Raw genomic sequence first — 17,576 nt, 5'->3', positions numbered from 1 at the left:
CCCCCCCCCACATGGTGCTCTATAATATATTGCTGGGATAGTGGGATTTGTAGTCCTCTACAGCTGATGGTACATTATGCTGTACTGTATATTATACAGAGCAATATACCATCAGCTATAGAAGAATACAAATCCCAGCAATACATTATACACAGTATGTATAATGTATTGCTGGGATTTGTTGTATTTCTCTATAGCTGATGGTATTCTGCATTGCGCTTTATAGGGGACTACAAATCTCAGCAAAAATACATTATAAAGCGCAATGCGGAATTCCACCAGCTATAGAGGACTACAAAACCCAGCAATACATTATACAGCGCAATGCAGAATACCACCAGCTATAATGTACTATTCCTGGGATTTGTAGTCCTCTATAGCTGATGCTGTTCTGCATTGCTGTATAATGGTATTGCTGGGAATTGTAGTTCTCTATAGCTGTTGGTAGTCATTATTGCTGGGATATATAGTCCTCTATAGCTGATGGTATTCTGCATTGTTGTGTAATGTATTGCTTGGAATTGTAGTTCTCTTTAGCCAATGCCATTCTGCAATGCTGTACAGTGTATTTCTGAGTTAGTGGCAGAACTAACAGGGTCGCAGCAGTCATGCACACGCACAGCCCTGACAAGGCATCCCTACACTACCAGTGTGCTTTAAGTTTCCTAAACCGATAGATACATTCACGCTACTGTTACATGTATGGCAAAAGTGGCAGACAGGGGCAGGGAGAAGGCAGGGGAAGAGGGAGAGCAGGAGGGGGGCCAAGTTGCTGCACCATGGGCCTCTGGGTTGTACTTGCACCCTGGGCTAAAAGTTGCCAGTCAGCCCCTGTCCCTGTGTGTGTTGTTAAGTAGCCACCACTCCAAATTCACTCCTGTGATGGACTAAAATCATTATAATCTATAATCATATGATTTGTACTTAGATTGTAGACCCTTAAAGGAGAGAGCTTGGAGCGGTGACTACTTTGCAACACACACAATGACCATGGGGATCAAAGGTAGTCCAGAAGGAAGGACAGTATCTGCACCAATTCAGAGATGATTTGATGGTCTACAGCTGAGTGATACACAAATAAGTTACATCTTAAAGTACTTGAATGCATTTTTAAGAATTTACTCCTGAGTTTAGTGTCACTTTATTGTAGCCATTGCAACAAACTAATGGATTTTAATTTTTACTGGATCTTTTTAGGCTCAGATTTTAGAGTTTGGTTTAGCAGTTCATGAAAAATTTGTGCCTCAGGATATGAGACCTTTACACAAAAAGATGGTGGATCAGTTCTTTGTACTGAAGTCAAGTCTGGGAATACAGGTACGTAGACCATTATGTATTGTGTTTTACTGCGGATGAAAGTCAAACATTGCATGATGGTCTTAAAATGATAAGTTAAACAGAATCCTGAGCAACACTGACATCTTTTGGTTATTATGTTAAAGTACATCTTCCTTTCATTAAAATTGGTGTTGCTCTGTTCGTCTGTATAGTGACACCTCATGTTTACTGCAGTTATGAACTTTGTGTGTGTAGCAGCAGAATTTTCATACCACTGTATTAGGAATCCCCTTATTTCTTTTTTGCTTCTGTACTCGTACATTTTTGATGAAGTGTTTACACTAAAATGTTCCCAATTATATATTTCTAATTTTGTGTGTAAATGTCTGTTCATTGAACCATCAGGATTTCTCAGCCTGTGTACCACCCAGTCCTGTCAGTTTCCCCAATGGAAGCCCTTGCATACCTAGAAACTCCGCACCTGCCATCATAGGTCCAGAGGCTGTACGCGTGGTTCCTAGACGAAGGTAAGGTGCACATAGTATTCACAATAAGCTTCTTTCTTGGTGAAGATTGACTGTCATAGCAAAGTCAACAAGTCCCAATATACAGTGTTAGAGAACTCTCAACTGAAATTTCCATACCAAATGTGAGATTTGCTGATAGTGTCTAATTTATACCTTGCAGCTTAAATTCCTTGCTTGTCCTATCAACTTAGTTATTGTGCCTTAGGCTCCATTATCTAGAGAGAGAAAGAGAGAATATATACATATACAGGATATACACACATACACGGTTACTTGTTTTTACTAAGTTATTCATTTGTTATTTCCTCTATTTGCTGTTTAAATATCTGTTGGTCCACTATGATAAAAAGTTTAGATTTTTTTTTTTTTTTAATCTATTCCATTATTAAAATGTGTCACATTAATATAACGTACATCTACAATACAACATACAGTATGTCATCTCACTTTTCCTTTTTTTTTAAATCTCTTTTGGTGGAATCCGTGGTTCCATAAATTTGACCAAATGGCTCTCTAACCATACATTGCTTTGTTCAGCCTGAAGTAGCATAGTACAAACCAGTGTCAGTGCCTAATGCATATATGCTGGCTTGTTCTGAAATGTTCAATGGAGTTTCTCAAGAAAGCAGAAACCCCCTCACGTCATAGTATAGATTATACGTATAGTCTCTGCCATATTTGAAGCACTGAGAATCATTAAAACTGCCCATCATTTATTTTCTGCTTTCTTTTTCATTTGTGAAATAGTGCTTTAAGTTATCCAGCTGTGAATAGATACTCTTCATCCTCGCTGTCATCACAAGCGTCAGCAGAAGTTAGCAATTTGACTGGACAGTCTGAAAGTTCTGATGAAGTATTTCACATGCAGGTGGGTGATTGCTCTTAATATGGACGTTCTTTTAAATATTAGTATAGTTGCTTTGTCAGAATGTTGTTTGGATGATCATTTTTGCATGTTGTGTTTACAGATATTCCTAAAAGTGTATTTCCACTATTGTACTCACATTTGAGAAAACCCAACAATATGTTTGTGTTCCTATTCACACAACATACCTAAGAAATATATATATTTTAAATATTGCTTACTTTTTAGATGTCTCTATGGAACAGGCCTTTGCAAAGACTGCAAATTTCTGTCTACGATTTCAAAGTGACAGGAACCTCTGTCTGTCCTCATAGAAAGACTGGAGACTCTGACCTTGCTCTCATTAACATATAGTAAGGGAAATGTATCAAAATTGTAGAAGACAGAATCTGGAGCAGTTGTGCATGGGAACCAATCAGATTATCTCTTATTTTCAAAACTTAACTGCAGAGGCGTATCTACTGCAAGGCAAACTAGGCAAAAATGCCACCCCCAAACCAGTAAGGCACCTGACATTAAGAGAAAAAAAATGATTCTTCCCGAATCCACCGATGAGCTCAGCGTTCTCTCTCTCCGATGCTGGCAGAAGTGAGACAGCGTGCCTGTTACTATTTGAACAGTCCCTCGCTGCATCCACCCTCTGACAGGATAGGCAAAATACACAGTTGGTTTCCCCGCTACGCTAATAGCACAACCTGTCAGAAGCTGGATACAGCGTGCACGCTCTCTCCAGGGACTGACTGGTTGCACAAAATGTTGATTGGTTACTATGGGCAACTGCTCCAGATTCTGGCTTCAGTTGATCGAAGGACCCTAGTGCGAGATTTTTTTTTCTTCTGCCCCTCCCTTCCTACTCAGAAGCCTGTCCCCCCTCCCATAGAAGTCGGTCATCTCCATCCCCCCCCACTGATGCCCGGCACTCCTCCACAGAAGCCTGTCGCACTGGCTGCACCGGCGGTAGGTCCGCTCCCGGATCTCTATATACACAGTGGGGAGTACAGCACACAGTGATCTTTATATATACACTGATCTCTTTAGGCACAGTGATCTGCTTGTACACACTGGTCTTTATATACACAATGGGGAATATAGCACATATTGATCTCTATATACACAGTGATCTCCATATACACAGTGGAGGGTATAGCACACAGTGATCTCCATATACACAGTGGAGGGTATAGCACACAGTGATCTCCATATACACAGTGGAGGGTATAGCACACAGTGATCTCCATATACACAGTGGAGGGTATAGCACACAATGATCTCTATATACGCTGATTTTTATATACACACTGCTCTCTATATACACAGTAGTGAGTATAACACACAGTGATCTCTATGTACACAATGGGGACTATGGCACACTGATCTTTATATACACAATGAGGAGAATAGCATACACTGATCGCTATATATACACAGTAATCTCTATATACACTGATCTCGATCTATACACAGTGGGGAGTATAGCGCACAGTGATCTCCATATACAAAATGGAGTATAGCACACACTGCTCTCTCTATATACCAATATTGGTATATACTTCAATTCTACCCTTATACAACAGAAAGTGAGAGAAAATCTGTCCAAAGGGAAAACCCCTCCAGCTGTCACTAGAACAAGTGAGGCACCAATACCAATACACCGATATTGGTATTGGTGCATCACTACTTCAATTCTACCCTTATAGACACAACAGAGAGTGAGAGAAAATCTGTCCAAAGGGAAAACCCCTCCAGCTGTCACTAGAACAAGTGACATCATTAGAAGATTTTCTTTCTGTTTTTGTTCTTTTGACAACAGTTTTGAAGACAGGGCAATAACAAACCCATCAGGGGTTTTAACCCATCAAAACAAAAAAGTTTTAGCTTTTGTTGGACTTTAACCCTAATTGCTGATGGAAAGTCACAGTTTCATCAGGTCACTTGGGCAGGGGGCAGATCAGACTTGTCTTTTATCCTGCTGGATCTGACACTTTTGTTTCTCCTGCTAAACACCTCAATGACAGCTCCTTCTTCTTCCTAAATGGAAACCATCTAAACTGCAGGATCCCAGGGATAAGCAGGGAGATGAGGCAGGGGTGCTGTTTCACTCACTACTTTGAGATTTTCTAACAGCCTGGCACAATCTAGGGCTATGAGAAATCCCAGACACACTGTGGAGGTGGGGGGATTCTTTCATTGCTGGACATATAAGCAAACCCACCGCACTCCTGACCGAGAATGCCCCAACGTTCAATGTGGGGCTGCTGAAATGACAGCGGATGGCACCACTGGATCAGCTGAATGAACTTCTATCTACCTCAACCTTCCCAGTCTTTTCTGGTATCAAACCCTCCCCCCCACTCAGCACTCTCAGGGAGCTGTCTGTTCGGCCTTCTGCTAGCACTGGCCCTGAGTGCCTTGGACCAGGTCTCACTGGGCCCCCTCATCGGCTGCACCGGCAGTAGGTCCATCCCTGCTCAGAGTATTTTAGATCTTTATGTACTGATGATCTACAAAGGCTGGTCTGCTGAGTATAATGTTATCCTACAGAATGGAGTATTTAATCCTCTTAACAGTGTCCAGCCGGTTAATATTTTTTCCATTTGTAAGACTGTACTATAGGGCATGCAAATCTGATCAGTACATTTGCTAAAAGAAGACCTAAACTCTTAATTTTAGGCACACTTTAAAGAAAACCAGGCAGGAGTATGAGGCCTTGTTCACACCAAATGCAGACCAGATCCGGTCAGGTTTCTGCACATGCAGTGTAGTGGGTTGTGCCGCGTTTTAGACGCGTTTTGGATGCGTTTTAGATGCGTTTAGGGCCGGTTTTGGTTAAAAAAAAAAAAGAAGTTTAACATGGACTTTCGGGCACTTGCATGCGTTTTTGATGCGTTTTTGATGCGTTCCAGACCAGATCCAGAGCAGGTAAAATAGGGCTTGCCGCATTTTTTTCCTCCGGTCTGGATCTGGTCTGGATCCGCACGCTGCGATGTGAACTGGAGGTCAAAATACCATAGGAATACATTGGACGCAGTTTTGATCCGGTCTGCACCTGCTCTGGTCCGGATCTGCTCCGCGCTTGGTGTGAACAAGCCCTGAAGCAGCAGATAACTTTTAGACAACTCTTACATTTGCTCTGTCACCAGTGTACCGGCAGTAGGTCCATCCCTGCTCAGAGTATTTTAGATCTTTATGTACTGATGATCTACAAAGGCTGGTCTGCTGAGTATAATGTTATCCTACAGAATGGAGTATTTAATCCTCTTAACAGTGTCCAGCCGGTTAATATTTTTTCCATTTGTAAGACTGTACTATAGGGCATGCAAATCTGATCAGTACATTTGCTAAAAGAAGACCTAAACTCTTAATTTTAGGCACACTTTAAAGAAAACCAGGCAGGAGTATGAGGCCTTGTTCACACCAAATGCAGACCAGATCCGGTCAGGTTTCTGCACATGCAGTGTAGTGGGTTGTGCCGCGTTTTAGACGCGTTTTGGATGCGTTTTAGATGCGTTTAGGGCCGGTTTTGGTTAAAAAAAAAAAAAGAAGTTTAACATGGACTTTCGGGCACTTGCATGCGTTTTTGATGCGTTTTTGATGCGTTCCAGACCAGATCCAGAGCAGGTAAAATAGGGCTTGCCGCATTTTTTTCCTCCGGTCTGGATCTGGTCTGGATCCGCACGCTGCGATGTGAACTGGAGGTCAAAATACCATAGGAATACATTGGACGCAGTTTTGATCCGGTCTGCACCTGCTCTGGTCCGGATCTGCTCCGCGCTTGGTGTGAACAAGCCCTGAAGCAGCAGATAACTTTTAGACAACTCTTACATTTGCTCTGTCTCCAGTGCGGTCCATTGTACCCTCCAATGTTTCTCCACTTAATGGTAGTGGAGGAAATGCATACCTGCCAATATCCCACAATGCAACAACTTTGGCCCATGCCATATATCAGCTATACAGGTCATTTCTATGTGGGGTGAGTGGGGGCATGCACATTCACAGGTCATTTCTATGAGGGGGGGCATGCAAATTCATGTAAATAGGGATCATCAGAATGTTGCAGCTTTGAATACTACATTTTGTAGGGCTCAAGATGATGCTAAAAGCAAATGGGCAACCCAAACTGCACTTAATGTGTAATACATCAGCAGAGCTTAACTCCAGTGGAAACTGCAACAATCAGTGGATCAAGGGATATAAGCAGCTAAAGTGAAATGCAAATCTTAAATTTTCCTGTAAACTCACAAATGGAACCACCTTCTCTCACCTCCCTATTGCTATGTAAAGTAATAGACAGCCTCCTTACCAATTTTTATTAACTTCCATTGAATGTACTGCTGATGTTGGAGCCCCAGCGTGTTGCTGCCACAGCTTTAGGTTATAATTGGTGCACCATTGGACCTGTTTAAAGGTAACTTTTTCTGAGAGACAATGAGGCCATGCCTACTTTTCATTCTGCAAAATGTTAGTTTTGTGGATGTCATGTTTACACTTTAATACTTTATGTCCCGTACCTGGAATTAGCATGCAAATAAGGATGTCTAACTTTACAGATATGCTTATTCCAGGCCACCCACAGATATTTGCATAACCTTGCAGTTTTTTAGTTTGACTAAGGACTTAAAGTACTATTTTTTTTAACCTCAATTGTATTTCAGCCTAGTCCTTCTACCTCAAGCCTGAGTTCTACTCATTCTGCCTCCCCAAATGTAACAAGTTCCGCTCCATCAAGTGCAAGAGGTACTGCATGTTTTATATATTTTACAAAAGCCTTGTTTATGCTATGTTGTTTTGTTTATATAAATACCTCCATTACCACACTTTCACTGACAACATTTAAGACATAACATTTATAGTTTTTAACCATCACATTATTCAAACTCTACAGTTTTTCTCAACCAGTAAGGATAACATGGTCCTATATGCTCCCAACAGTTTGCATAAAGAACACACGTGAAGAATATCTCGCACAAATATACTGTTATTTTATCTATATTGTTTTGATTGCTGTGTCTTCTGTTTTAAGCTTCCCCACTGTTATCTGACAAACACAAGCATTCCAGAGAAAATGCCTGCCTGTCCCCAAGAGAGAGACCCTGCAGTGCCATATTTCCAATCCCAGCTGAACCGCCCCAGGTAGCCAGATTTAAAGCAAACTGACAATGTGTGCTTTCACAGATAAAGCTAGACTGAAATTGTTGTGTTGTATAGTACACTTAGTAGTTTTAATATCTGTATACTGATTATTTAACCAATAATTGCCAAACTAACCAATTAACTAACCAATAATTGCAAACGTAAAAAATAGCACTTTTATTCTCAGAAAACAATTGTCTTAGCTGAAATAGGAGAATGTATGCAATATGAAAGACTAACTTAGTCTATTACTGTGTGTGTCAAATTTTATGTGTGAGAGGCTGCTGCAATTTTCCCTGAGTAGAAGGTCATTATTTTTCTGATGCATCAATATTCTGTTCTTATTAAGTAGTTAATGTCTGTAGAAATATCCACAAGCTAGGTTTTCTTAATACCATCCTAGTTTCCATTCTTTAGAGGATGTTGCTTGGTAACCTGAATCTGAGAGCAGACAAAGCGAAGGAATGTATTTATTTTAATCATTAAAATTATACATACTAGGACTGGTACTATACACTGGTGCTCTGCTCTTCAACACCATTTTCACAAAAATACATATGTCTGCTTTGCAGAAATACAAGGCCTTCAGTCTGATATCTCATTATTTTCTTCTTTCTTTTTCATGCTGATATTTCTCAAAGTGCGTGCTAGGATTTGCGTTTTAATAATCCATAGTGCTAGAAACGTACCTTTTTTACACGCAGAAGTATAGCATAAAACATCAAAACCTAACTTAAGACATCAAAAAGTGTCACTAGAATGGAAAATATATGATTTCCATCTTGATCCACAGAACAAAAACCTAGATGTGCCATATAAACATACATGGTTATACAATGTACAAATACATGCACTAAAGCTGTTATTTCCTTTATTTCAACCTTCCTAGAGAGTTTTATTCAATCACATTGGAGAAAACACCTTGCCTCGCAGTGACCCAAATCTTTCTGCTCCAGATAAAGGTATGTTAAGATTCAGAAGAGCAACTGTGGTCTCCTTCAGTACTCCACAGAAATGTCTTTGTAGAATTCACAGCTTATTCTCTCCATGAGAGCTTTCTTTTATATATATGTGAAATCAATTGCTTTCATGACAGCATGATATAGGATTGCTCATCATTGTTGTAATCAATGCCATAGAATGTGTAAGAAATGATTAGTGGAGTAAACAGATTGTTTGTTTGTTTGCCTCAAACATCTGAGGTAAACATAGGCAGAAGGTGGTCCTTGTCATATTAATATTATTATTATACAGGATTTATATAGTGCCAACAGCTTGCGCAGCACTTTACAATATAAGGAAGACATGATAAATACAATTCAATTTATAAATCGTGGGTTACCTCCTGTGTGCTCCTAATTGACACCTCAAGACAACATGGTAAGGAGGGCCCTGTTCGTGAGGGCTTACAAAGGGAGGGGGAAGTGATACATGAGTAGGTAGCAGTGTGGGGATGAATTGTTTGAGAACATGATGGTTGAGTGGTTAGGTTGAGGTGGGATAGGCTTCCCTGAAGAGATGAGTCTTAAAGGAGAACTATTTGGTCAGTGTTTTTCCACATAGTTCTCCTTGGGGTAACGGGAGGACACAAACTAGCGTCCTCCCGTTACCCTAAGCTCGCGGTATACTGTACCCGCCCCCTCCCCCGTCCGTTCCGCCAGTCAGCGCTGGCAGATCGGAGCGGGGAGAGGGGAATCCAGCCCCTCCCCCTGTCACAGCAGAGAGCCTAGACAGGATCGAGAGGTGAGGGAACCCGGTATGTGTTCTCTCACCTCCCGATCTACTGAGCTGACATGTGACAGTCTCATTGTCACAGGTCGGCTTAGAACTATGAGGTGAGTGGAAATTACTCATGTCATAGTTCTCCTTTAAGGGATCGCCTAAATGCAGTCAAAGTGGGAGGTAGACGGACAGGAGCTGGAAAGCAGGAGGTCTTTGAAAGAGCGGAGGGGACGGTTAGGGTGATATTTTGAGACAAGGTTTGAGATATATCCGGGGTCAGAGTTGTGGATGGCTTTGTATGTCGTTGTTCATATTTTGAATGTTATCCTTTTGGGCGTGTGGAAGCCAGTGCAGGGATTGGCAGACGGTGGTTGCAGACACTGAGCGGTTGGTCAGGTGGATGAGTCTAGCAGCTGCATTCATGATAGACTGAAGGGGGTATAGCCTATGTAGAGGTAAGCCAATGAGGAGGACGTTGCAATAGTCAAGACGAGAGATAACAAGGGAGTATATAAGTAGTTTTGCGGTTTCATTGGTGACGAAGTAGCATATTTTGGAGATGTTACAAAGGTGAAGGCGGCAGGATTTGGATAAAGATTGGATGTGGAGAAGAAAGGTGAAATCTGAGTCCAGGATGACACCTAGCACCTTGGTATGGGGGTAAGGATGGATAGTTGTGTGATCAATCAATTAATATTCCCATTTTTATAACTTTGATGCCTATAGGTGACTTGCATCCAGCCATCAAACCTCACGTGGGAAGTACTTTATGGACAACGTTGTGCTTTTTATCTAAAAAAAATATTATTCCCCAAAGTTAGGAGGTCCTTTATGTGTGTATTGAACAAACAAGGCATGCTGTTAAAAAATATGTCAGCAGCCAAGACGTTTTTATGTGAGGAAATTTGCTATCTGATGTCTGTGGTAAAAAACAAATTGTTTTTATTTAGCTTAAAGTAGACCACAAGAGATTATTTGTTATGTTAAAGGGAACATTTAGAAATCTTGTGTCTAACCAGTACCCTTAAAATATACCTTTTTGTCTGGAATTCCTCCTAACAAAAATAGCACTGCACTTTCAGATTTAAGGCACTGTACCTCTGACTGCTAGTCTGAGGAGATTTGGAGTGAGATTTGATGATGTCACTGCTGTGCTGATCGCTGTTCTCCTTGCTGGAGGCTGTGATATGAGAAAACATAGTGCCCTGTCTCTACAAAGATGACCACTGCCACACAGAGACACAGTGCAAGGCATGGTTGGTCAGTAACAGGGAAAAGATCAGCTGTGTGAATGCCACAGTTATTACTGGTGACTAGTTCTTTGCTTTCTCCTTTGTTTTACGGGGGGGGGCGACAGCTTCCAGGGTTCAGCATGTAATACATAGCTATTGGAAGCTACCACATGGAAAGGGATGTATACAAATATAATGTCATGGGTAAGAATGTAGACTTTTGAAGCTGGATTTGTTTGAATATTAGCACCTTTACCGTATATTAAAAAGTGTAAATAATATTGTCACTTGGGTTCCTTCCCTGCATATAATTAGAAAAGGCCTCTGTGAGCCTTGTGAATAAGATAGATGGAAGTCATTATTTTAGTACAAAATTATCTTAATTGCTAATCATTAAAGCTTGTAATTTAAGTTCTGAATAAATAAACTGACATAAGATAAAGAGCAGTCAGTGTATTTGGCATATACAATGATATTCCTTGAGGTAAATCATGTTTAATTGGACACTTTGATGCATGTGTTTTAGTTACTACTGAAATTTATTAATTGCCTGCTTGTATAACGTTGCCCTCAGTTGTGAATTAAGATGAAGAGTTATACTATTTACTAGCAATCATTACTTTTATTTTTAAATAGCACATGTAAAATCCTTGAACGGGTGTACTTGTAGACATTCTTATCAGTAATTATAGATTTGTATTATCTCAGCCAACTTACCAGTTTCTTGTGGAAGACCAGTGTTGATCAATTAAAGTACAGTCAATTGTATAGGTGGCTAAACTGTATGAGATTCTGCAGATCTGTAGGTTGAATGACCCTTCGATAGGGCCCGCCTAATTTGCACACACCGATCAGTGTCTGATAACTACAGCCGTTTTCAGGCCACAATATAAAGCGTATCTGATCATTTTTTATTTACATTAATGGGATCATTATTTACCCATACACTTATGTCATAAGTTGCCCAGTATCACTGAGGTTATCATTATAATTTCTGACTAGATTTAGGTATATGTCTGTTTGCAGGTATGGTAAATAGAGGACGCATGCCGGAGCAGAGCATAGTTCAGTATTACAAAGTAATTTACAAAGTCACTGTTTATGTAGTCAGATCATGTACTGCCCTCCTGCCAAAACTTTTAGAATATTTCTTCACAATGAGATGTGAAGGGCTGCTGTCTTGTTCTGTATAGAATAACACAATCAGGTCTGACTTTCAAAATCTACAGTGAAATTCAAGGTTGTTTATGTCAATTCTGCTCCTATTTTACAGCAGTGAATACAGCCCCAAGCAGTTGGAGCCTGGACAGCGGGAAAGAAGCCAAAAACATGTCAGAGAGTGGAAGGCTGATAACTCCTCCTGTGCCGCCCAGGCCCACTCAGGCTGGTAAGTCTGATTTGTGTGAAAGGCTCAGCATTCAGGTTTAATCAAATTCATTCCAAACTAACTTCATGCACTGTGGTTTTATCAGCTTTTGTTCAGAAGACTTAATTGAGTTAAAGCTGGCAATGAGACATTTATCGCCTATGAGCAAACATAATGTTTCATGGCACCATAAAGAGGAAAGTTTACAAATGCTCAGCTCTATGGTGTGTTGCTTCAATGGAAATGTGTACTTTAGAACATTTCGTACTTCAAATGTTGCTCCTCTTCTGAACAAAGTCTTGTTTCAGAAACCTGGCCATGACCAGTAGTATTTAAATGAAAAACCTCTACTGAGAGAATATGAAGGCTAGTTTCCTGACTAATACTGTTCCAGTGGCTTTTTACCTTTCTGAGGCAATGACCTGAGACAAGTAGGAAGAAAAAGGTTCTGACTTCCAGGTAATTGATGCAGAAAGTATTCAAGCCAGAGAATCTAGCATTTCCAAAATGTCAACAATGGCAGCACACATTATACTCAGTAAAAGGTTTCCTTTAAAGGGGTCGTACCAAGAAAAACATTTTTTTCAATATAATATTAATTTATTGGCACATCTGATTTAAGTTGTTTTTTTTTCAAAATTGTATGTCCTCATAGATATGTCTCCAAAAAAAAGACTTCAAATCCCCATGATCCTTGTATTCTGATTATTTGACTATAATAGGAGGTGTGTTTTACCTACAGCTGTCTCTACTGTTTCTTTGAGTTTGAATGTGAATAGTATATTAGGGAGTTTATCACCTTTTCTCATGCTAGGATCTGTTTTATATCGGATAAATAAGTATATGCCAAGATGCTGCCAACAGAATTGTATTCAAAAGCCAACACTAAATTTAAATTAACATAGACTCTCGTGTAAAATGTTCTTCTAACTCTCATTTTAATTTTAGCTTCTCCAGCTAGACATGTGGCTGCAGTATCTCCTTCTCTGATGGGAAGGTCTCCAGTAAAGGTAAACCATCTCTTTGTGTGGCACTGTAGAGATCACCATGCATGTGCATTAAAGAAAACCTGTAGTAATAAAGATAGTGGCTGCCACGGCTGATTTTCCTGCTAAAAATACTTGCTGTCTTCACCTTTTAATATTTTGAGTCACTGGCCAAGAACAAGTATGTAGAGTGAAATCAGAACTCCCAATCGACATACTTGTACCAGGTTAGTGTCTCAGAGTATTACAGTCATTGGATCCTCATTAAAACCCATCAACCATCACTGTCAGAATGAAAATTCAGCAGTGGCAGCCTCCATGTTAACTTTCCACAAGTTTCCTTTAACGTGAGACCTTATAATTTAATAAGGATTGGGTCCATTACTGGCAATAGTTTAGCTATGTGACAGACCTAAAGTGCTGTGTTTTTGATTCATTTTGGGACAGGGTATACAGTTTAATAACAGTGCAAACCTCCTTAGCTTCTATTTAAATGGACCATGGAGGATTGGCTGCTTGTTGCATTGGATGGCTGGAAAGGAAGGAATGGGAGGCACAGAAGTGTTGCACTTGCGTGACAGCATTCATTTGTTTATGAAAACAGATTATGGGGAAGAATACACTCGTAGCAGCCATTTTTGCTGCTAGTTATAGCTGTGACTTTCCCCGCTACTGAAAACGTGAAATGTTTTAACAATTTGTTGCATGCTGACAAAAAATGAATCCTGTAAATGTTTTTTGTGATTTTACATTGGCTATATATGTGCATTACTGACTGTGGCTTTTTGCTAGTCTTCATGTGAGAAATCAAGAGCATCCTGAGGAGCATTTGTCCCATTGCCAGCCATTCCCTGCAGTGAAACTTGGTATAAGTAAACACTGGTGGTTTGTTATCCAGTTGAAAAACAAAATGTAGCCCTCTTTAATGATTAAAATTAGATTATATATAAACAACACATTTAATTCAAATAAGATTCATTGTGTGTCATTTGGAACAAGGTAACAGCACAATACACACTGGAGTCATTTATTTACCTGTGGTTTATATTGAGCTTAACACTATGTTTAATTTTGTGTGAAAAAGCGCTGCATTTGATTTTTATCTGTATATACACAGGTTGTTGCTGATAGTTGATGTGAGTAGCTCTTCATAATCTATTAGGATCTTTAGTTGTAGGATTTTCTGTATCATTGCATTTGTGGTTTATCTGCTCAATAAAGATAGACTGTCATTGCCAATCCCGATGCTTCAATGGTTTAGTCAGGTTTCTGACTCTGTTGACAGGATCGAGAGGTGAGCGAACCCGGTATGTGTTCGCTCACCTCCCGATCTACTGAGCCAACCTGTGACAGTCTCATTGTCACAGGTCGGCTAGAACTATGAGGTGAGTGAAAAGCACTCACCTCATAGTTCTCCTTTAATACAAGAGGTCAGCACCCAAAGTGGGAGATTGCCAAAGCACACCAATTATGTGCCCCATTTACTAAACTGTGAAGGCATTATTCTTTAAAGTTCCCAACAGAGACATTGAACTCACAGCCCCCCTTATGTTCTATGGAAGCAGGGACTTGGCAGCCTCAAAGCTTTCTAATGTAAACAAACCTATCTAGTTGGCTGCCCTAACTGTAGTCGGGTCATGCTGTTTTAAAGCCCTTCATTCCACCTAAAATCCTGCCACAAAGTGCATATTTCCAGATCCAATCACATGTCATTTCTCAAACCCTGAAGAACCGGGGGTCCATTCCCTTAAAACACATTGTATTTGACATTTCTATTTGGCAAACATTTTAAATGAACTTTCGTGTGAGATGACCATTTCCTATGAGGTGCTTCCAACCGCATTTCCAGGGTTTTATCTTCTGAAGAGCAATTCCTCTATCTTAATCAGAGAAGCGGCAGCCTATCTCTTCAACCAGGTTTATACGCACCCACTGATATCAGGGCTCTGTCACATGAGCAGGAAATGTCATGGAGCATTCTGTGAAAAATGGTGTACAGAGTGCCCATTATTGCAAGGAAGTATAATTTCAAGAGAAAGAGAATTCTACTTTAGTAGTGTTATTCACCTGTGGCCCAACCATGGACTATGATAGTATCTAGATATTCTTAACAGGCAGTAAGTTAGTTTTAAATCAAAAACTCAACTGACTTCTGTTGCTGCAGGCACTGTGGAGAAATGAATCTTCAAATTTCTTCCCTTGTTTTCTTTAGCAGCTTGGACTTGGCAATCTGCCAGCCCTCTAATGTCAAAAAACAGCAAGTGCTGTAAGGTTTTGAAAATCGACTGAAACTTCAGAGTAGGGATGCTCCGATAGCCATACTAGTATGGCTATCGGTGCCGACATCGAGTATTTGGGAGAGTACTCGTACTCACCCAAATGCTCCGATGCCTAGCCCGATACTTCCTGTATCAGGAAGCCGGGCAGCGAGGGCGTTACATGCTGCCCGGCTTCCTGATTGGCCGGGCAGCATGTAACGGCTCCATGCTCCCTAGTCACTTGTGATGAGAGAGCATGGAGCCGACTTACCGGCCAACCAGGATGCGTCATTACACGCTGCCCGGCTTCCTGATTAGTCGGGAAGCTGGGCAATCAAGAAGCCGGACGCCGTGTAATGACGCAGCGCCCGGCTTTCTAATTGGCCAGCAAGCCGGCTCCATGCTTTCTCGGCACATAGTGACGAGAAGCATGGGATGGCTTCCTTGTTAATCGGGAAGCTGGGTGGCGTGTCTTTACACGCTGCCCGGCTTCTCGGCTACTCGGGAAGCAAGGTGGCGAGTCATTACACACCGCCTGGCTTCCTGAATGGGACTTCCGGTACTCGATATTTGGTATAGGCGAGTACCAGAAAAAGAATAACGGTACCCGTACTCGGTACCAAAATACCGGTATCGGTGCATCCCTACTTCAGAGTCTCTGTTGTGATTTTGAAATTATACCACTGTACCTGCAGAGCTCAGTGGCTGCTTGTTTCAAAACCCTAGGAAATGTTTTATTAACCCTTGCATTGGGGCTACACCCGCACTGCAAGGGTTTAGTGCTTGTTTGTGTCTAGGTTCACACAAAAAAGTTAGACTCACCCGAAGCTCGGGGCCGGCTTTTTCTTAGACCAGACCAGTCCTTCCAACGTTTCTCCCCCTCCTCTGCAGTGGTCTAAGGGCCCGTAAATTATTATTATTATTATACAGTAGCAACAGTTTGCGCAGAGCTTTACAATATAAAGAAGACATTACAATCACAATATAAATCAAGACAAGATGGTAAGGAGGACAGTACTCCCTCCAGCCTGTCATCCCCTCCCTACAGCATTGAAATCTTCTTCAGTGTCCTCACGTCTATACACTGTGTGTGTAGACTGATGATTTAGAAGGTCTGATGATTTAGAAGGTCAGCAATTTAATCTCGGCAGAGAAAGAAGATGGGAAGTACAGATAAGGGGGTAGAGGGTAATAAAACTTGAGTTAAGTTCAAACTTAAGTTCTTGACTTTCCTATGCATGATTAAAAATTGTTGCTTTGTTCTTTGTGTGTATTTGTGGCTGCACTCACCACAGCGGTAAAGAAAAAAACACTCACCTATGTACAAGGGCTTTAATTTCTTGACAGTGCCTTTTGAGCATGAGATCCACAGTTTTGTTAGTCTAATGAATGAAAGCTACTTGTCAAAAAAGAGAAATTCTCTGCCGAGATTAAATTGCTCACCCTCTACTGAAAATGCTAGTTTCCTGACTGTCCTTGGCCTTAATAATAAGTTAGTGACACAGAACAAGTATACAGCTAATGAAATGGAAGAGACGGTAGAACTCCTGTGTTCTTGTTCTAGGTTTTTTGGCTTGACGTATGTAAGCCATTAGGTGAGAAGACAGAACAGGCAACTATGCTGCTTTTTCTTTCAGTTACAGGTTTTCTTCCAAGTGACTGCCTGACAGGGACCTAATAGTTTCCATTCCCAGTCTTCAGGGACCACAGGTGGAACGGACTGTTTAAACACAACACATCCAACAAAACTGCAATGTGATGCATCCAGTAGAGGGCACACTTACTCTAGAAATGACTTCTCTCAATCTTTATTTGATCCTGGCATTAAAAAGTGATGCCGTTTTTCTCAAGAAAGAGTAACAACACGATTAAACAAATCTGCTCTACATTCATTCTCACAAATAAAGCTGCTCACCTATTTCTGTCTTATATGGAAACAGGATTTTTAGGGCTGACAGTATTCATATAGCCATAACAATTATTTTCTTGGCTGCTGGAGACAGAAATAGTCAGCTACACTAAACGGGATCAAATAGCCTGAAATAAAATGCCAGTTTGATTTGTTCTGGAAATGATTATTATCAACATGAGTGCTGATGGCGCTACAGTGAATTTACATGATTTAAGGGAGAATTGAAAATGCCCATCCTTAGCTGTGACTTTCCAGAATGCTAAATGTGAAAAAGTATATATATATATATATATATATATA

The 17,576-nt window shown here is 40.7% G+C and overlaps 1 protein-coding gene across 1 annotated transcript in view; it reads left to right on the top strand.

Moving 5' to 3' along the window:
• Window positions 1–17,576, top strand: part of DOCK4 (dedicator of cytokinesis 4) — a 263,370-nt gene that overhangs the window by 243,944 nt on the left and 1,850 nt on the right. The window contains exons 44-51 of the mRNA XM_018561382.1: window positions 1,198–1,317; window positions 1,684–1,805; window positions 2,553–2,673; window positions 7,323–7,404; window positions 7,691–7,800; window positions 8,690–8,762; window positions 12,028–12,141; window positions 13,069–13,130. Of these exons, the coding sequence (XP_018416884.1) occupies window positions 1,198–1,317; window positions 1,684–1,805; window positions 2,553–2,673; window positions 7,323–7,404; window positions 7,691–7,800; window positions 8,690–8,762; window positions 12,028–12,141; window positions 13,069–13,130 (804 nt within the window). The remainder of the gene's footprint in view (window positions 1–1,197; window positions 1,318–1,683; window positions 1,806–2,552; window positions 2,674–7,322; window positions 7,405–7,690; window positions 7,801–8,689; window positions 8,763–12,027; window positions 12,142–13,068; window positions 13,131–17,576) is intronic.

This window comes from Nanorana parkeri, unplaced genomic scaffold (assembly GCF_000935625.1).
Source record: "Nanorana parkeri isolate BGI_ZX_2015 unplaced genomic scaffold, ASM93562v1 scaffold520, whole genome shotgun sequence".
Classification (NCBI taxonomy): Eukaryota; Metazoa; Chordata; class Amphibia; order Anura; family Dicroglossidae; genus Nanorana; species Nanorana parkeri.
This window is presented reverse-complemented; position numbering and strand designations above follow the sequence as displayed.